At 32.6% G+C, this 21,425-nt stretch overlaps 2 protein-coding genes across 2 annotated transcripts; one reads left to right on the top strand and one right to left on the bottom strand.

Annotated features, from left to right (window-relative positions):
• Positions 1-4,611: 4,611 nt before the first annotated feature.
• On the bottom strand, positions 4,612-9,401 carry LOC123885807 (glutamic acid-rich protein-like). The gene is made up of 5 exons (XM_045935138.1): positions 9,256-9,401; positions 7,291-7,369; positions 6,390-6,504; positions 5,410-5,516; positions 4,612-5,218 (listed from the first exon to the last, which is right to left on the bottom strand). The coding sequence occupies exons 2-5, from the start codon at positions 7,304-7,306 to the stop codon at positions 4,887-4,889; spliced, it is 570 nt and encodes a 189-aa protein (XP_045791094.1). The 5' UTR covers positions 7,307-7,369; positions 9,256-9,401; the 3' UTR covers positions 4,612-4,886.
• Positions 9,402-13,493: 4,092 nt separating this feature from the next.
• On the top strand, positions 13,494-21,076 carry LOC123887227 (protein CHROMATIN REMODELING 35-like). Its single transcript, XM_045936507.1, has 8 exons — positions 13,494-13,732; positions 15,154-15,668; positions 16,716-16,847; positions 16,990-17,121; positions 17,274-17,474; positions 18,335-18,484; positions 18,937-20,672; positions 20,766-21,076. Exons 1-8 carry the CDS (start codon positions 13,678-13,680, stop codon positions 20,767-20,769), a joined length of 2,925 nt encoding a protein of 974 aa, XP_045792463.1. The 5' UTR covers positions 13,494-13,677; the 3' UTR covers positions 20,770-21,076.
• The last annotated feature ends 349 nt before the right edge of the window (positions 21,077-21,425 follow it).

The raw sequence follows: 21,425 nt of genomic DNA, 5'->3' as shown, positions 1-21,425 counted from the left end.
TTATTAAAAATAAAAAAATCTGGAAAGGATGAAGATCTTCATCTTCTTCCTATGAAATCTTCATCATTTTTCTTGAATCCAAAAACTATCTATTCAAATTAATATTCAAATTAACCTCCAAATATTAAGAATTTTCATCTCAATCTTTACCTAAATACCAAAATCAAAATCCCCAAATTTACAATAAACCCTAAACATCCAATTTTTCTAATTCAATATGTGCCTTCAAATTTCTTTCACTTTACCCCACCCACAATTTAAACCATCAACATAAAGATGACGAAGATTTTAAAGCAAGATGATGAAGATGATGAAGATCTTCATCCATTTCCAGATTTTTTAATTTTTAATAAAATTATATTTTAAAAAAATAAAATTATTTGATGTGGCTTGCCACATCATAATTTTTTCAATAAAAAATACGAACAAAGATCAATAGGTGCAGTTCACAATTGATAAAGGACCAAAACAGGAAAAAAAAAATAAGATAAAGGACCAAAACGTTACAAATCAAAAAGATAAAGGACCATTGATGTAATTTTTCCTTTTTTGTGGGTTTGTTTGACAAAGGAAAACAAGAGAGATAAGTAGATAACCACACAAACCGACAAACCTCTTGGACAAAAGATTGCTGGTCATTGGGTGAAAATATTGTGTTAGATCTTAATAGATGAAGAAAAGCAGTTATTAGTGTGTCTAAAGAGTGTGTTAGATGGTGTGACCCTAACATTACTCTTATTGGAAGAGACTATCGGCAATTAGGATTCAATTGGAGAGATTGATTATGGTGGATTTGGGATTTAGGGTTCGTTGCAAATAACATATAGTGAATGAATTTTATAAAATTACATTGTAGTTTGTTACAAAAACAAATTTTTAGAACATTTTCTAAAAGAAGATTTTTTAAAAGAAGATTTTTTTTAAAAGATGATCGTGAATGAATTTTCTAAAAAAAGATTTTTTTTTTTTTACAAAAACAAATTTTAAAAGGATATGGTTTAATAACTAGTTTAAACCAAATCCGAAAATTTAATTTGGACGGATAACCGACCAAATTAGAATGGTTTGGTTAATAACTACATGTTAAAATCCAGATATTTTAAAATGGACTTGGATTTGGTTATGAGTTTGGATCTCAGAACCAGATAATTTGCACACCCCTACCCACCTCAATTTGGTCAAACTTTTGCTTATGTGTCATGTTCATTGGTGACGTGGCATTGTACTTGTGGACAACACATTTTCATGTCATTAATTTTTTTTAAATCAAATATTTTAAAAGTCCAAATATATTTAAAAATTCCTAAATTACCCAAATATATAATTAAAAGTCGCTAAATTAGTTAAATATATAAATAAAAATCAATAAATTACCCAAATATATAATTAAAAATCAATTATTTTATTTTTAATATATTTTATTTTAAAAAAAATTAATGACATGGAAATGTGTTGTCCACATGTACAATGTCACGTCACCAATGAACATGACACATAAGCAAAAGTTTGACCAAATTGAGGTGGGGGACTAAGGGGGGTGTATTGGATTAAGATTTCACAAGACAATTTTAGCAAAAAAAATCTTGAAGATTTTAAATGACTTTGTGGGATTTTATTGATTTTATGGGATTTTAGAAAACTTTTTTGAAAGTCTTTTTACAATCAAGATTCTTAACACATGAATTTGTGAGACTTTATAGCATAGACTTTTAAGATTTCAGATTACTTTATAGACTTTTAAGATTTAAATGACTCAATAAATTCAATATAAATATTTTCTAAAATAATAATGAATCAATCAATATAAACAAATCATTCCTTAAAAAAATCAAATAATCATGAATATCAAATAAATGGATATTAAACAAAAAAATGTAAAAATCAATAATAAAAAAAAAAGAATAAACGTTGAAAAAAATATTAACAGGTTGATAAACAACCATGAATCATAAAAAAAGTGAATAGTTGCATAATTTTTTTATTTTTTTTTTTTGCAAAAAGTTACAAAATTATGTTACAAAATTTTTTAAAGTTCTAAAATTATGTTACAGGTTTTTTAAAGTGACATATATGTATGAACGATGAAGAAAAAACCATATGAATAATCAGTATGCATGTAGCTTATAAAAATTGAAATCATGAATCAATGAATTATGAAAAAAGAAGAAAAATAAATCGATTGCCAACAATAACCAGTATGCCTATAGACTGTCATTCAAAGGAAAAATTGATTGTGAATAGATCGTAAGAGAAAGAATTCGGTAATATTCCTGTTCTGCAGAAGATGAAGAGAGAAAAAAAAGTCTTGGAAGATTATAAAAAGTCTCATGGGTTGGAGTGAGATTGTTGGATGAGTGTTTTGTGTGTATTTTTAATAAAAAAAGTCTGTCAAAATCCATTCCATAGAAGAATCTATCAAAATCCGTAGACTTTTGAATACCAATAGACATTTTAAAAGTGGTAAGAAATCTCAATTGAATACCAGCGGATTTTGTTGCCCTGAAAAAAAAAATCTTAATTGTCTTGATTGAATACCACAAGATTTATTTGACTTTTGTAAAAGTCTTGATTGAATACCACAAGACTTTTGTATCATAAAAAAGTCTTTTAAAATCCTTTGAAATCTAAATCCAATACACCCCCCTAAAACTCACAAAAAACTAAAATAGGGGGATCAAAACTGATGAGTTTTAAAATAGGGGGATCAAAAGTTCAGGTTTTCCAAAATAGGGGGACCAAAACTGCATTAAAGCCTTTATATTTATATTTACATTTTAATAGTTTAGTAGAACTTTCATGGAAATATAGTCAATTTATAGTATTACGGAGTATATTTTAAGGGGATATTATATTTTAAGGGAATATTGTACTTATAATATTGTATTTTTAATTTATAATTAAAAATATTGTATTTATTTTGGCAGGTAAATACCAAATTTATATTTACATTTTAATAGTTTAGTACAACTTTCATGGAAATATAGTCAATTTATAGTATTATATTTTAAGGGGACTTATAATATTGTATTTTTAATTTATAATTAAAAATATTGTACTTATTTTGGCAGGTAAATACCAAAAATGACTGACAAAAACAGATATCCTTAATTAGTTGTTTGAATGATGAGCAATGGGTATGTGTAATTATAGCAATTAGTTGATTGAAATTGAAATTATCGTGTGAACAATTTTGTAAATCAACATTGAAATTATGCCATGTGGCAAAATAGGTGTGTAGAAGGCCTATGAATGATTTTGAGGTAGGGTATTTATTGTAAATCATTTGTAATTGTATATTAGATACTAGATAGGTAGATAGATAGATAGATTGATTTTGAGGAGAAGAGTAAAATGGTGGGTCCCACTAATATTTTGTCTCTCTTAGTTCTTTCTCTCATTTGTCAAACAAGAGAAATTGCTCATTTCACACCTATTTCTCTCCTCTCTTATTCTCTCTTCCCTTTTTCTTGCATACCAAACACAACATAAATGATGATTTTTTCCTTGATATCATAGGTTTACCTAGGGGTGTAAGCGGATCAGAAAAATCCAATTGAACCGATGATCCAATCCAATCCAAACCGAAAAAAACCGAATTTTTTGGTTCGGATCAAAAACCGAACAAAACCAATTGAAAACCGATGTGGTTTGGTTCGGTTCTCGGATCTGTTTTCAGATCCATTGGATTGAACCGAACCAAACCGATATATAGGATATATGTTAATTTTTTTAATTTAGGCAGTTCAACCGAACTACATTTGGCCCAAGTATCTATAAAAATAAAATCTCACTACATCTGCTTCGATATTGTTGTATTTTAGATTTGTTGAACTTAATTTCAATATGGTTATATTATGAACTTATTTAGTATTTGATGAACTTAATTTCAATATGATTGTACTATGTACTTGATTGATTTATTTGGCATTTGTTGAACTTAATTTTCAAGATGGTTGTTAGGAGCTGTTTTCTTATTGCTCTGCTACTGTTGTTTTCTTTGATATCTGTTTGGGTGGGGGTACGACAGTTTTGCAGGCTGATTGTGTTTATTCCCCTTGGTGCTTTGTATTATTTTTCCTTAATTTACTTTTGATTCTCTTGTAATTCTTGTTTGAAGATAGTTTGAATAAATTTTCCCATTAAAAAAAAAAACATGAAATACATCGGAAAAAAATACGATTAAAACCGATCAAAGTATCCGAACCAAACCGAACCAAACCGACGAGTTTGGTTCGGATTCATTTTTGAAAAACAGTGAAAACCGAACCAATCAATGATTCATTGGTTCGGACATCAGATTCACTCAAAACCGAACCAAACCGGTCCAATTACACCCCTAGGTTTACCTACTGTAGTTTTTTTTTTTTTTTTATCATACAACTTTTAAGGTTACAGAGTATAATGCAGTATAGTACGATTCAAATTACAATATTACCCTTGAAGTGTAATATAACCCCTGCTAATTAATCCATTAGACAGTGTCAAGGAGTGTTAATATCCTTATCAGTTGAAATACTTGCACCAGATATTACCGTAGACATTCATTGTTGAACATTCCCCATTTCAGTTACCCCAAAACAGTTCATCTTAAAAATTACGTGCAAGAACAACTTGGCCATTCCACTAACTTTTCTATAACATAATTAAGCATACAGACTCATCTGTGCTAAGTACTGCGAAAACAAATATATTCTTACAATCCAACATGAATGTACCCAAGGCAAATGCAATGTCTAATGTTTAATACACATTCCTTCTTCAAACTTTTAAGAGATATAAATCATCTAGTGAAAGAACAACTTCCAAGTATAATGGTGACAAAAAAGACATTGATGCACCCTCTTTTTGGACAAAATGCAAGACAAACTCTTCAAATTTGAACAAGTTTATGCGGTGAATCCCGTTACTGAATAATCTGCATTGATCGGAAAACAAAAGCAGTAAGGAAAATTGTCCTCCTCCTCCTTCTCCTCCTCCTTTTCCTCATCCTCATCCTCATCCTCCTTTTCGTCCTCGTCCTCGTCCTCGTCCTCGTCCTCGTCCTCGTCCTCGTCCTCGTCCTCATCCTCATCCTCCTCCTCATCCTCATCCTCATCCTCATCCTCATCCTCACCCTCACCCTCACCCTCACCCTCACCCTGACCGATCAATACAACTCTAAGTCGTTTACCATCTTTGGATATAACTTTAAGTTTAAAATTAGGTGTCCATTGGTGTGCTGAAAAAATACACAAGCATATTCAAATCAACAATAAATAATACAGTACAAGAAACATAGTATGGTTAGAGTGAATTATTGGTTTAATATATACAACTTCTTTGACAGAATCATACAAAGTGTGATTAGAATTGGAAGATAATATGAATAATAAAAGCAACATAGAAGGTTCTAGTGTAAGATGAAGTTACCTGTATTCTTTTTACCAGCATTGGCTTCTTTCTCTGCTTTTATCTTTTCATTTGCAATGGCAGTCACGGAAGATGAGATATCTTTGACATCTGCTTCTTCAACTAGTCTGTCATAGGAAGTAAATTAAATCAAAAACAGTAGTTTTTTTAATCTAAATTAATTATCAGTTTCTTTCATATCCTATATACTCATTCAGAAGCTATGACAGTTATATTTAGTAAGAGGCAATTTTATACAAGATATTACTTAAACAACAAATTTAATTGCAATGGAAAAATAGAGATCAAATATACTTAAAAGCTGAATTTTATAATCATTTAAGCTCAGCGATTCAAATTGTACCAAGACGTTGTTTACTGTACTTTAATAATAGTGCTTCTAAAGAACAAAATCTCAGTAGTATTGGCTATAAAGATTGGATAATGCCTATAATGTATATCACACCAAATGACAGAGCATTTAAATATATATCCTTTTTTTCATCTACTGACTCTGGATAGTTCTCCCTCATTTACAATTTAATTTCTCCATTTCAACTCCCCAATTGAATCCTATGATGCAGCCTCTAAGACCCAAAAAAGCTACCCATCGTGTAACTACCATAGCTAGTAAAAGCAACCCTTAACAACACTATATTGCCTGCTCAGGCAGAAGCCAAAGAAGAGCTAGCTCTAAAAAGAAGAAATTGTATTGAAACAACACCCAAAGTATTTAAAGACATCTTTATCACAGAGCAAAAACAAAGTTTCCATAAAAGCACGTAAAGCAATCTAACAAGGAAGAGTATTTGGGTTTGTGGTTGAATTTTTATGATCAGCACTTGCTCATAATCTTATTTTCTTAGCTAGCATACACGGCAATGCTACACAATGTTCCTTATAGTGTTTAATAATAATATATGACATACCAGCACTAAGAACATGTTATTCTAAAAGGAACATTGGAATCAGAGTAAACAAAACAGATGCAAACAATAAACCTTTGTTGAAGATGTTTTTCCGCCAAAGAATCCAGTGGTTCTTCCTTTTCTAGCTCTACTTTCTTTCCCTTCTTTTCAGGAGCTTTTTCAGTAGATTTTTTAGGTGCCCATTGTTCTTCCGCGGAAAAAATAAACAAGCATATCTCAAATTAACAACAATAAATAATACAGTACAAGAAACATAGTATGGTTAGAGTGAATTGTTGGTTTAATATACAACTTTTTTGTCAGAATGATACAAAGTGTGATTGGAATTGGGGATTGATTTGATTTATAAATGAAATCATTAGTTGGGAAATATAATCTAAATAATTGATATAAGATTCTTATTCCTGTTCGCCGAAAAAATATTCTTATTCTTTAGTTGTGAAAATTTAGAGATTCACTATAATATATTTGAACTCGAGTGAAAATGAGGTGTAATCATAATTTCTATATATACATGGACAATATCATACTTGCTAGAGCAGCCATTTTGAAAAATATTATATAGGGCAATAACGAAGAAATACCACGATAACACGCTTATTTAATCTTTAATGGTCAAAGCGCGAAAACAAATTTATTTACAGATCAAGTAAAATCAACTTTTTACAATAATCCCATATGTTCAAATTCATATATTTTAAATCAAATCAAATACAATTTCAATGATTCCAAACATAATAAAAAATGAATCAAAATGTTAGTGAACTACCAAGTAAAGAACATCATAATTTTTTATAATGTCAGCCTTAACCAATCAGCAGCAAATGTTATAGAATTTTATTGATATTGATGTGATACACATGCAAATCCAATACTTTGATTGCACTTGTAACCAAAAAATAAAATATTTCAGCAATTATGTAATTAAACAATGGGTGAAGTGTGTGATCAAATTAAAGAGGAATCTCATTACCACAACCATCCTCCATTTGCTCGTAAGTTGGTCAAGAAAACAGACGAAGAAAAAAAAAATAAGAGTTCCTGATCACCAACTGCATGAAGAGTAAGATTTGTCAGATATCAGGGTCAACGAAAACAATGAGTTCAATCAAAACCACCTCATAAAACCCTCCAAAACACCAGTGATAAGGCTAAATTAAGACCTATTATAACAAGTAATCACTTCACATAAACATAAAGAATTACCAATTAGTCTTAGATTCCATAACATCCCCAAATGAGACACTAATAACAACTAACCAATAATCACCTTGCTATACCCACACAAAAACAAGTAAAAAAAACTATATTAAGACCTATTATAAGCTAAAAGGAAACTCTTCACAATTAATAACTTCAAATACACATAAACATTAATAGTTGATATACAATCAGAGGTGTTTACAAAATACACAACTTTTACAAGACTTTAAGTGTTTGACAGATTTTTCTTCGGTGTAAGAGCTTCAGCGCTATTTTGTTTCATTATTATAAAGAAGACACATAAGAAGCTCATCCTTTCATAAAAGTTAAATTTTGATCCCCCACAACTACTCAACACATGAGAAGCTCATCCTTCTCTATAGGTTCTCAATTTATGCAAATAAGTTTTTGACGTTATAGCTAGTATAAAACAATACATAAGATTTTCCTTTCCTGTGATTATTCATTTTTAGTGAACATAGGTGAAAATTGCACGTTAGATGAACTGATGAGTATAATATATTGTTATTTTTATTTAAAATCTATCTTACCTCATAATTATTCAAGCTTATGTCTTCAAATTTGTTTTTTTTTTTTTTTTTTTGACTAAGTCTTCAAATTTGTTATATAGATTCTTTCTCGAGATTTTGAAAGGCCACTCATACTTAAGACTACTCATTCAAAATTTAAGCTTTGGTCCTTTAGGTCAAATTTACTCTTGCAAGTTACAATGTAGTGACCAACGAAATGATCAATTTCAAAATTTGGACATGGTTGGAGAACTTTTTGTCAACTCAACAACCTTGAAGTTGAGAATCATTTGATTTTCAAATTGACTGAAGCTCTTAACAACAACGTCAATATTGTCAACCGTGTCTAAATTTTTATCTGTTTTGAGCAATTTATATGTTTACTATTATGCATGTGTTTACATTTCATCAATATTGTTATAATGGATGTCTACCTAAAGAAATTAAATGTCATGTTTTATTTTCATCATTTTTTTTTATTGGCTTTTAAGATTGTGCCTATATTTCATATGAGAAAAAAAAATAACAAAAGGTTTGTTGGTTTTAGGGGTGTTCATGGTTCATAAACTGCACTCAGTTCATTAACTGAATCACTTTATTATAAAAATCAGTTTATTTCTCAAATCAGTTTCAGTTCGGTTCAGAACCAATTTAGAACCAGTTTATAATTTAAACCGGTTTAGTTTCAGTTAACTGGTTTTAAACCAGTTTTTTAAAAAAATGGGTTTTTTTTTAAAACTGTTTTATATATATATATATATATATATATATATATATATATATATATATATATATATATATATATATATAAAACCGGTTTTAAACTAGTTTTCTAAGTGTCTTTTAAAAAACCAGATGTGGTGCTTTTGATAACTCAGTTTCACTTGACATTTTCCTTCATGAATTGAAAACCAAACATACAGAGGAATTTACATAATCATAATCATAATAATCTTAATCATAATCAGTGAGGAATTTACAGAGTAGGAATTTACATAATCATAATCATAATAATCTTAATCATAATCGGTGAGGAATTTACATAAGTAAGAAATTTACTTATAGTAGGAATTAACATAATCATAATCATAATAATCTTAATCATAATCATAATCACTGAGGAATTTACAGAGTAGGAATTTACATAATCATAATAATAATCTTAATCATAATCAGTGAGGAATTTAAATATAGTAGGAATTTACCTTTGAAGAAAGCAAAATCTTCGTCGGTGGTGGAGAAAGAACAAGAACTGTCAACGATGCTGCGATTGGTGGTGGTGGTCGGTGCGATTTGGGGGCTAGGGTTTAGAGAAAACCCCTTTCTCTGAAAAGTGGTGAAAATTTTGTTAGACGAGCCGCCAACACCTTTGAAAGGATTTTATACAAACAACCAACTAGGCAAATGGGTCTATAATCTGATAAAACCTGAGGATGGTCCTTTTTTGGTACTAGTGTCAAGAAAGATGCAGTGATCGCCTTTGGAAGGGAAGCACTACTGTGAAATTCGTTCAGAAACTCCATAACATCTGTTTTTAAGATGTCCCAGCAAGTTTTCAAAAAGTTAAAGTTAAACCCATCAGGACCCGGACACTTATTGCCATCACTATTCCACACAACCTCTCTAACTTCCTCAACTGAAAAGGGAGACAATAAAGAAGAATTATCTGCTTCCGACAAGGAGTTAAACGAAAGTCCATCTAGAGTAGGACGGTTACGCCATTCTTCGGTGAAGTTATTTGCAAAATATTTTTTTACAAAATACTTGATCTCATCGACCCCTTGAACCCATTTGTCACCTTCTCTCAACGCCACTAGTTGGTTATTCCTCCTTCTACCCTTTAAAGTCTGATGAAAAAATTTGGTATTAGAATCCCCTTCTCTAACCCACTTTGATCTAGACTTCTGTTTGAGTAAGCTATCCTTAAAATGAAGTTGCTTCCAAAACTCCTTATTTAGACCCTCTAACATAAGGTAATCAACATCCCCATTAGTACTTGAAAGAAGACCTTCAAACTCATTAATATCAGAGACTGTCTTCTCTATGTTTAGATCCAAATAACCAAACACCTCCTTGTTCCACTTCTTTAGACTCTCTCTAAGAAGTTTTAGTTTTTCTTTCAAGACAAAAGCTTTTTTACCCCTAATATCGTAACTTTTCCAAGCTGATTCCACAAAACCCTTAAACTCTGGATGTTCTAACCAACCGTTTATCACCCTAAAAGGTTTAGGGCCCCAATTACACGACGAGCTAAGGAGCCAAACCGGACAATGATCAGATATATCACGGTCTCCGATCCATTGCCCCTTAACATCATTCTTCTTCAAGAAGCCCTCTGATAACAAGAACCTGTCTAAGCGGCTCATAGCTATACCGTCTGGGCTAAACCAAGAAAACTTCTTCCCCAACACAGGTATATCAATAAGCTCCATGTCATCCACAAACTCCCTGAAAAAGTTAACCTCACTCCTCCTTGTAGCAACACTACTTCCTTTTCTTTCAGATAAATGAAGAATAGCGTTAAAATCACCACCAATACACCATTCACCACTCTCCCCTCTTCTAAGATTCAATAAGTCTTCCCATAATTTTCTTTTGCCCGCTAGATTACAAGGAGAGTACACATTAACAATGTTCACCCTCATACCCTCCCAATCAACACAAAGCCCCACAAAGCCGTCACCATAAAAGATATTTAGCAATTTGAATAAGTTAGAATTCCAGATTGTTAAAATACCTCCAGATGGTCCTACTGCCTCCTTTGCTGCCCATTGAACATCTTGATGCCCCCACAAATTATGAATCATAGAATCATCAAAATGTGCTCTCTTTGTTTCTTGTAACATACATAAATCAAACATACCTTTTTTGAGAAACTGACTCAATCTCTCCCTCTTAGCACTTCCCCCCCACCCTCTCATATTCAAGGAAACTATCTTCATTTGGCACACTTTTTCTGTTGCGCCCTTAGAATTCTACCATCCTCGTCTCTTCTTTCATTATTGTGAATGTGGTGAATACAAACATCTTCATCTTCCTCTCCTCCTACACCTAAGTCTCTGGCCCCCTTCCAAATTTTTGAAGTAACTTCCTTTTCTCTATTCTTTAAAAACACCTTGTTACAATTTCTAATATCTGACGATTGCAAGGAGCTACAACAAAGTACTGTGCCTGCTGAAGAAACAGAGTTGGATGCAATATTTGGTTTCTTAATTTTTCCAACAGGATTACGCGTGCACTTGTCGTTCTTTACCTCGAGACCTTTAGCAGATAAACCAGTAGAAGTTTTATTTCTACTAGTGTCATACAAAGGGGGGCGTTGATGAATTATGTTATTCTCCTTAATCAAACCAATGCTTTTTTTCTTCGGGTTGGTTTTAACCCCTCCCTGCGCAACACAGATGATAGGCTCCAGAATATGATTCAGCTTAGAATTAGCTATGGAATTATCGCATCCCATGACTCCCTTAGATACTGGCTTGCAACCCATTCCCCTTTCTTGAGATAAATTCAAGTTGCTGGACAACACTGGACTGTTAACATTGGGTTCACTGCTAACTGTACCTTTCTCCACACTATTGACCGCCGGGCTAGAAATAAATTGACTATTATTAAAAGAACCATTATCATATACGCCCAACTCACCCTGGTCATCGTGAGAATCTGAATGTAAAGAAAAAACATTATTATTGGGTTGATTAGGAATAACTTCTTTAGGCAAACTTTCCTCTACGATTTCTACAACCTCAACTCTGTTGACATTTGAATTTGGAAGAGCAACCAAAGCCATAGAATGCATTGTCTCCTCATCCAATACTCTATTTTGCTCAATGTGGTCAAGGTTATCACTTGCTGAAACAACGTCCTCCATGGATCCCAACTCTTCTTCCTCGTTAGAACTATCAATCGAATCGTCACGACCGTCATAATTAGGCTTTGCAGGACTAAGAATACGCATAGGCCCATAAGAATCCTCAATAATTCTCATCGAAAAAATTTCTCCATTAATGATTGCCTCAAAAACATCATCAATAACCTTGTGACTTTTGGTCCGCAACATCAAACGTGCAACATCCATGGTGTTTTTCTTCATGGTGCCATCATCCGCGTTAATAAACATACCATAAGCCTTGCAAATGAGGTCGAAAAAATCAACATTCCAAGCATGTGCTGGAATACCGTACACACGAACCCACGACACTCTTTCATTATCCACTGCGCTAGTTTCCCATGGTTTTATAAAGCTGAACCATTGTTCCAGCCAGTCCTTTGCGTCTGCCTGAAGTGCCTGAAGCTCGCCCTCCTCTTGTTCTTCCATCAAGACCAGGTTCGCACCTAGAGGTGTGATCTTAACTTATTTATTAGTTTCATATTGGTCCCTTAGCTAATTAATGTTACAAATTGGTCTCTTAACTTCATTTTTTTTACAATGAGCTGAGGATCGAACCCAGGACCTATAACATAATACCCAAATCCCTCAGCACCAGACTAAATCCAGTGGCTTCTCTTAACTTCAATTTTATTTGTCATATTGATTGTTTTCGTTAGTTTTTCTCAAAAAATTTTAACATTAGGAAATGACTGTTGACAAGTTTTTCTTTTCAACATACCGGTCATTTAAACGTGTTATGTGGTCACATCAATAATCAAATAAGCAAAATTAACGTTATAAATTGATCCCTTAATTTTAATTATATTTGTCATATTGAATATTTAATTAATAAATAAATCAAGGGACTAATTATCAAATTTATCCTTAATTTTATTTTCGGATTACCTTACTTTACACCCCTACTTGTAATCTTGTACTACTAGTATATTCCTTCGCTACTCAATCCACTACGGTACAAAAGAAATGGCATACAGTGAGGACGTGAACAACAAATAACAATGAAGGCTCTGTTTGGTAACACAAATAAGCTAGCTTATAGCTTATTATATGAGCTTATAAGCTTGTTTCAAAAAATTAGAGGTGTTTGGTAACAAGCTTTTTGTACTAGCTTATAGCTTTTTTTCAGATGCTATTTCAAGTAGCATTTGAGCTTATAGCTTATAGCTTTTTACACTTTATTCCATTTTTACCCTTTAATTTAATAACTACCCACTCTAAAAAATAAACTACCCACTATCAATTATGTAATTTTATATTTAATAACCACTTTAAAAGCTAATTTTACCAAACACTTTAATTTCAATAAGCTAGCTTTTCAGCTATCAGCTATAAGCTAGCTTTTCAGCTATCAGCTAGCTTATCAGCTATCAGCTAGCTTATAGCTTATTTTTACCAAACAGACCCGAAAAGTTCTTCAATCAACGACACGCCAATTTGCAACAATTTCAAAAGACCAATCAAACCCATGGTTCATTCACACCCACGGTAAGCACACCACAGAGAATAATTTCCCCTCCCGCAAAATTCTCACTTCGCCTTTACAATTCCCGTAAGGCAAAACCAAAAGCCACAGTCACCCAGTCTCACACTCACTCTTTCATTCACTCCTCAACTCATAACCTTCCAAATTCTTCAACGCATTTTCTCAATTCTTTAAAACCCTATTCTCAGTTTCTCACTAACCTTACGAAACCTATTTTTCCGTACGATTTTCAGTTTTTTTGCGTAGTCATCAATGGAGTCATCGGTTCATTTGTTACTACCACCAGCTAAACGCACAGCTTCAACTGGTATAACATATTCTTCATTTCTTTCTCATTTTTTATTTATTTATTTTTTGTTCATTTTTGAAAAATGTAGTATAAGTTGTTGATCATCATCATCATGTACTTGCCGGTCATTTTCTCGTTGTGTTTTCATCTTCATTTTCGTTTTTGATTTTTTTTTTACTTTTTGTCAATTTTGTTAAACTGCCATCAACATTTGCAATTGCGGCCGTAGTATTGTTGATGTGGTAGCCTCCGAACCTGTGTGATATTTAATAAAGTGAATGACCTAATCGTAACCGCGTCAGAAACTGGATCAAATGATTTCAGTGATGTTCGCTCAAACCTACTCACAAAAAAATTAATTTTTGAACCCAAAAACCAACTTTCATAGGATTTAATAAAATATTACCCTAAATCGTCTTTCAACCGTGTATTTCAAGCACATTCCAAAACTTATTTACGAAATAAACTGATACTCTACTAGTATGGTGGTGCCATTTGATATAGTCTTTGAAAATGTAAAATTATTTCACACTGTAGCAACCGCAATGACTGATTGACTGCAATGTTGTATAAATTCGTCTCAGAGTGACTGCAATGACCGATTGACCTACTGACTGTATGTTCATTGCAGTCTCAGAGTGAACATACACAAATATATGCACTTGTTTGGATGCAGGGTTTTATAGGGAAAAGGGAAAATGAATGAGAGGATCACGTGTTCATTTTAAACAAATACATTCACTACTTTATCAATTTTTAGAATAAAAGGAAAAAATAATATATTATCATAATAGTTGATGTTTAATCCCTTGATCATTTTTGTAAATGTTGTATAACTCTTTCTTCAAACCGCCCTTCTCCTCTGTTTCAAAATACTCCAGTGCTTGAATTAGAGGGGCAGGGGCTGAGAATCTTGTGGCATGAAATGATGGCTTTGGGTGTATACCACTAGGATTTGGTTCTGTTTGGACCTAATTGTATGCATATCCTGACCTTTCTAGAAACACAAAATGGTGGGTTCAAACCCCCTTTTTACTTTATTGAAACATTTATTCGGTTTGATGAACTGCTGAATCGAGTTGAAATGGTGTTGGTCTGTGTAGGGTCATGTTTAAGTATAAGTCCAATTGAATTATATAAGCTTTTGGAATATTTTTTCTTGTTATTGTACTTGTATTATGCTTTCTTAGCATGGATGCACAGATGCACTTTTTAGAACATTTGGAGTTGTGCAATATTCATATTCAATATATAATGCTTAAAAGAGATGCATTTATTTTCTAAGTATAGTTTATGTGACCTATTGCATTAGTGAATATATTTACTTATTCATGTAGTTCAATTTGTTTAGATTTTTAGTTTATTTGAAACAAAAGATGGCTTGATGAATATTAATTAATATCATGTAAATTTAAATACATTTCATTTTCTTAAACCAGGAATTTCATCTGAGGAAGAATACAAAAAACTTAAATTATCAAGTGATACCTTGCCGCATTCAGCACATGGCAATGTTGTAGATTACAAAAATCCGGATGTAATCTCAGATGTTATACATCGTTTAGAGAGTGGAAAATATGGAAGCGTAACAAAGGATATTGAAGCCCTTATAACCCAAAAAATGAAAACATTGGGCCCTTACTTTGCAAAATATCCTATTCTTATCAATAAATTATTGAAAGTGGTGTCGAATCATGAGGAAGAAAATCACAACCCAGAGAATAAAAAAGTTACTGGTATGTCGAATCACAATGTTATAGATTTGGATTTGGATGAGGGGGACATTGAAAGGGATGTTTTGGCACCAAAAAGAGAAAAGAATGTTCCTGCAGCACCATTTCCTGTTGTTATCATTGATTCAGATGAGGAAGATGATAGGGATCAAACATGTTTTCTTCCATTTCATGAAGTTATATTGCCGAAACCAGTTCAGTCTCCTGCAATAAAAAGAATTGTAAGCTTTGCCCTGCTTTTGTAATCCTTTGAATATGCCTTTTATTTGTGTTATATCCCTCTTGAGCTGATTTGAATAACTATTTGCATTTCATTTTATCATTTTTGGCGAAAGATTCTTGTAAATTCCTAATTGACTCTAGTTTGAATTTTTATATCTTCCTTAATTCTGTTTTTTGTTTTCAAGAACATATTGCCTTATTTTTGTTTTAATATTTATAAAGCAGAATCTCTTGGAGATGAGGACAAATATACGATTTAGTCTGACTATATCTTGAAAACATGGCTTAAAAAGTTAATCATGTAATTTTTATGACTTATTCTATATGTTTACACTCTTTTTTTGCTTATCATGTCTTTGTACCATATATAACTTATTTATTATACATCTTTGACTCTAATCTATTCTGTAAAAAATGGAGACATAATATATCATTGCATAGCCTAAATGTTTCATTTCATAGTTGTTGCAGAAGTTCTCCCCATTTAATGATGTTCGTTTTTAAGCACATACTCCGAACATTTTCAATAATTATAAAGTGATCTGATCCCCATTCTACTGTAAAGCTTTTACTGAAGTGAAGTCTGATCTTTCTATCTTAAGTGTCCCAGTTTTGTAATCATTTACTGTCTTGCTAAACTTGAATCTTTCATTATAAAATTTCTGGTATCTTGTTGCTTGGTAGTTATGCAAATTATAAATTTGAAAAAATAATGGATGTTTGGATTTATATCTAAATTATCTGGATTTATAGTTATGCTATTTCTACCTGGATTTTTTTTTCCTTCTATTCAGGCTAAGACACACCATTATTGTTGAAAGATAACAACAATATATGGGGTTTTCCAATTATTTTTCAGAACATGTTGCATTGCATGGACTTTTTCCATAGGGATTATTAGATGCCCATAAAGGTAGATTGCTTTGTAAGATTCTGTGCATTAGGATTAAAAAAGGAACGTAGTTGTTTTACTGACATTCTTTTACGATTCACTATGCAACTGGTTGATTAAAAAAAACCATTCTTTATGCAACAATGCTTTATAGGGATATCATGCTCCCTATAGTTACCCTGGAGGAAGTGCAGCTCTAGCACTTGAAACAAGTCTGCCTCCTAAAGATACCATAAAGAAAGATAAAGGTGTTCATGTTGGTGTACACGAGGAAGAAGATAATAAGGTTACATGTCTTTCTTTTTCCCTTTTCCCTATAAAAGTTTTTTTCTTTTCATTCTATCTGGCTGACCCCAAAGAGCGAAAATGAATGTTATTGTTGTTTCACTGACATTCTTTACTATTCTCTCTAAAAAAATGCTTTATAGGGCTATCATGCTCCCAATGCTTACAATGGAGGAAGTGTAGTTGTAGCACTTGAAACAAGTCCGCCTCCTAAAGATAACATAAAGAAAGATAAAGGTGGTTATGTTGGTGTGCACAAGGAAGAAGATAACCAGGTTACATATCTTTCATTTTTCCTTTTCCCTATACAATTTTTCTTCTTCTCATTCTGTCTGGCATTCTGGCTGACCCCACAGGGGGAAAAGGAATGTTATTGTTGTTGTTTCACTGACATTCTTTACTATTCTCTGTACAAAATGCTTTATAGGGCTATCATGCTCCCAATGCTTACCATGGAGAAAGTGCAGATCTAAAATTTGAAACAAGTCTGCCTCCTAAAGATAACACAAGGAAAGATAAAGGTGTTTATGTTGGTGTACAAGAGGAAGAAAATAATGAGGTGGATGCTGAAGATGATGGGCTGGAAGATATTTGGAGGGAGATGTCTCTGGCGATAGAAACTTCTAAAGTATGGTTACATTCTTTTGATTTTACTTTTCAATTAGAACAACTATCTTTAGATTTTTCCCCTACTTGTTTGGGAGCTTGTTTTCATGTTATTTTGTTTTCAGTGCTTCCTTATTATAAAGATTCTGAGACAAATAATTTTCCTTATGAAGACAAGGGGGGGAAATTGAAAAAATGGACTATTGTGTGGGGTAATGAATTGATATATAAAGAAGTATGATTCTGTTTCCTTCTTTGATGGGGTTATTACTTGTTACTTATTAACATGAATATCCATCGATTTATAAAAAAGACTAATTAATTTTGTCGATATTCACTGAATATCCATTGACTTTTGAAAAAGACTAATTAATTTTATCGATATTCACAGAAAATGGTCTATTCATTTCTATTAGCTTTATTTAGTATAAGGTATACATATGTATATTATGGTTATCATACTTTTTTTTGAACAAGCGTCTGGGTATCATACTGTAGTTAATGTAATGCATATTGCATGTAATTTTATGTCCTGAAATCTTCTGAATCACAATGTTTAAGTATTTTGCTCTTACATTCAGCTTCTCTTCTCTCTGTTAAGCTTGTTCTATTCATGTTAATTTTAAAGCTTCCTTCAAATTTTACATTGTAAGTATGCTTTTGTTCTCTGCTCAAGAAATAACTTCTATACATATCATGGTAATTTAACTTTAATAGCATTAGGAATGTAGTTTCTGTTACTAAAACCTGAGATAGTTGCATTTGCATTTGCATGTGCTGTTCTTTGGTTTTTAGTATTTTTCTCTATCATATGGATAATTTTTGTTTAAACCTTGTATTTTACTGATTATATTTAATATTTTTTAATTGTACTCCTACTAGGATGTTTCTAACGACCAGCCACCTGAAGAAGAGGAAGAAGATCCTGACTGTGATCATTCTTTTGTTTTAAAAGACGACCTCGGTTATGTTTGTCGCGTTTGTGGGGTTATTGACAGAGGAATTGAAACCATATTTGAGTTCCAATACAAGGTTAGTCACTTGTCTCTGTATTATGCTTTTTTGGTCATAAGAACATAGCAAGTGCATGAATTGAGTTTTGAAGTATGTGTGAAATGTTTCAATAAGCATTAATAATATGAAGATTGAAACAGATAGAGTTTAGAAACTAGATGTGTTACAAAATCTCTTTTAATTTATGGTTTTTGATACCTCTTTTTTGAGAAAAATGGTGATTTTTGTTTATTCAATTCTGTAAAACATTCAGGATCATCTTTACCAAACCAAAATGATGTAGTAGCACATTAGGACATTTTATGACGTGGGATCAATTGCTTCGTTAAACATTGCCTTCTTATTTCTGAGTATATATGTTCTGGACTTAGATTTGAGGTTTTACTTATAGTTAGTGCTAGCAAGCAGCAAGTGCACAAAGCTGATTTACTATTATTGCTGTTTTTTATTACTTTATCAATTTATTGAAGGTTAAAAGGAGCACAAGAACTTATATGTCTGAACCGGGGAATGCCAAAGAAAAAGCAGATATATTTGGAGTTAAGATTGCTAAAGATGATCTCATGGTAACTGAAATATCAGCACATCCTCGGCATGCAAATCAAATGAAACCGCACCAAGTTGAAGGATTCAATTTTCTTGTCAGAAACCTGGCGGGGGACCATCCTGGGGGATGTATTCTGGCTCACGCTCCAGGATCTGGAAAGACATTCATGATTATCAGTTTCGTGCAGAGTTTTCTAGGAAAGTATCCCAATGCACGACCTCTGGTGGTGCTTCCTAAGGGAATACTGTCGACTTGGAAAAAAGAGTTTCAGACATGGCAAGTGGAAGATGTACCACTTTATGACCTTTACACTGTGAAGGCTGACAATAGATCACAACAATTGGAAGTCTTAAAACAGTGGGTGGATAAGAAGAGCATCCTTTTTTTAGGATACCAACAGTTTTCTTCCATTATCCGTGATAACTGTAATAGCAATGCATCAATATCTTGCCAAGATATATTGCTTAAGGTTCCCTCAATTCTCATTTTAGATGAAGGACACACCCCCAGGAATGAGAATACTGATATTGTACAGTCGCTTGCAAAAGTACACACACCAAGAAAAGTTGTACTGTCTGGAACCCTATATCAAAATCATGTTAAGGAGGTATTTAACGTGCTTAACCTTGTTCGCCCAAAGTTTTTAAAGATGGAAACATCTAAGCATATTGCCCGACGCATTAAGAGTAGAATCCTTATATCTGGTGGGAATGACTTCTGTGAATTGGTTGAAAAGACTTTGCAAACGGACCCAGATTTTAAAAGGAAAGTGGCTGTTATACATGATTTGCGGGAGATGACTGGCAAGGTACTGCACTACTATAAAGGAGATTTTCTTGATGAGCTTCCTGGCCTAGTAGATTTTACTGTGTTGCTCAATCTTACACCTAGACAGAAGCATGAAGTTGATAAAATGAAGACGAAGTATAAAAAGTTTAAGATGTCTTCTGTAGGGAGTGCAGTATATCTGCACCCAAAATTGGCACCGATTGCAGATAAATGGGATGAAAATTCTATATCTGATGTTGATCGTATAATGGATGATCTAATAGTGAACCTCGATGTGAGAGATGGTGTTAAATCAAAATTCTTTCGCAATATGCTGAACCTATGCGAATCAAGTGGGGAGAAGCTTTTGGTGTTCAGCCAATACCTCCTGCCTCTGAAATATTTAGAAAGGTTAGCAAAGAAATGGAAGGGATGGGGTCTTAACAAAGAAATTTTTGTGATTTCAGGAGATTCAACCACTGAACAAAGGGAGTGCGCCATGGAAAACTTTAACAATTCACCTGATGCCAAAATATTTTTTGGGTCCATCAAAGCATGTGGCGAGGGTATATCATTGGTTGGGGCATCCCGGATCATCATCTTAGACGTCCATCTTAATCCCTCTGTTACTCGTCAAGCTATTGGCCGTGCTTTCCGGCCAGGCCAGAAAAGGAAAGTGTTTGTTTATCGATTGATAGCTGCTGATTCTCCAGAAGAGCAAGATCACAGTACTTGTTTCAAGAAAGAATTAATTTCAAAAATGTGGTTTGAATGGAATGAATATTGTGGTGACAGAGCATTTGATGTTGAAACAGTTGATGTGAAGGAATGCGGTGATCTGTTTCTAGAAAGTCCATTGTTAGGGGAAGACGTAAAAGCTCTGTATAAAAGGTTAGTCCACTCTTACTTGCCTTTTTGTATATCATAAGAAACTAAAACATTTATTTTGTTTTGTCCTAATTCTTGTTTTATTTTATTTGTCAGGTAATCTAACGGGCATTCAATATATTTGGGTGGACAATAGTTTTTGCTCTTTTATCAGGAATCAGTTTTAACATTTCATTTAAGTTCAGAGAATTGCTGAATTGAATTAGTTGTCATTTTTACCATTCATATAGTTACGTTTGATCCATCTTCCTCACTAGAGGGTGGGATGGAGAGATTTATAGCCAATTTAATATTCTGAACTTGTTTGTAGTGCAGAAATCCTCTGCTCTAACATTGATATTGCATCAACTGATTAGAGGAATTATTTAAAATAATATATGTATCTCTGGTTGCTTGAGTTTCTATTAGTATGCTAGCCCATGTAACCGGTTCTAGTTGCTTCGCTTAAGAAAGATATTAGAAAATCATGAAATCAATTAGAATAACATAGGATTAACTGGTTCAAAATGTTGATGCTAGAAATCAAGAGCATTCTAAGCTAGAATTATTTGCATATGTAATTCATTTAATTTATTGTTTGGTGTTAAGCTCAACTTATTATTTGATGATCTTGTTATGCACATTTTCAATTTAATTTCCCAGACACAAATTAAACCTTTCAACTGAGATTGAAATTTTGTTTTATATACATTGATCTTGTCAATTCCTACAAAGGAATAGTGACAAAAGAAGATGAAGAGGAAAGGAAAATGAAGC

Source organism: Trifolium pratense, linkage group LG5, assembly GCF_020283565.1.
Source record: "Trifolium pratense cultivar HEN17-A07 linkage group LG5, ARS_RC_1.1, whole genome shotgun sequence".
NCBI lineage: Eukaryota > Viridiplantae > Streptophyta > Magnoliopsida > Fabales > Fabaceae > Trifolium > Trifolium pratense.
This window is presented reverse-complemented; position numbering and strand designations above follow the sequence as displayed.

Coding starts and splice junctions, on each gene's coding strand:
- LOC123885807 (XM_045935138.1), bottom strand. Junction 5,517..6,389: donor GAAAAACATCTTCAACAAAG/GTTTATTGTTTG, acceptor TTCCTATGACAG/ACTAGTTGAAGAAGCAGATG. Junction 5,219..5,409: donor TGCTGGTAAAAAGAATACAG/GTAACTTCATCT, acceptor GTATTTTTTCAG/CACACCAATGGACACCTAAT.
- LOC123887227 (XM_045936507.1), top strand. CDS start 13,678: ATGGAGTCATCGGTTCATTTGTTACTACCACCAGCTAAACGCACAGCT. Junction 13,733..15,153: donor TAAACGCACAGCTTCAACTG/GTATAACATATT, acceptor TTCTTAAACCAG/GAATTTCATCTGAGGAAGAA. Junction 16,848..16,989: donor ACGAGGAAGAAGATAATAAG/GTTACATGTCTT, acceptor AATGCTTTATAG/GGCTATCATGCTCCCAATGC.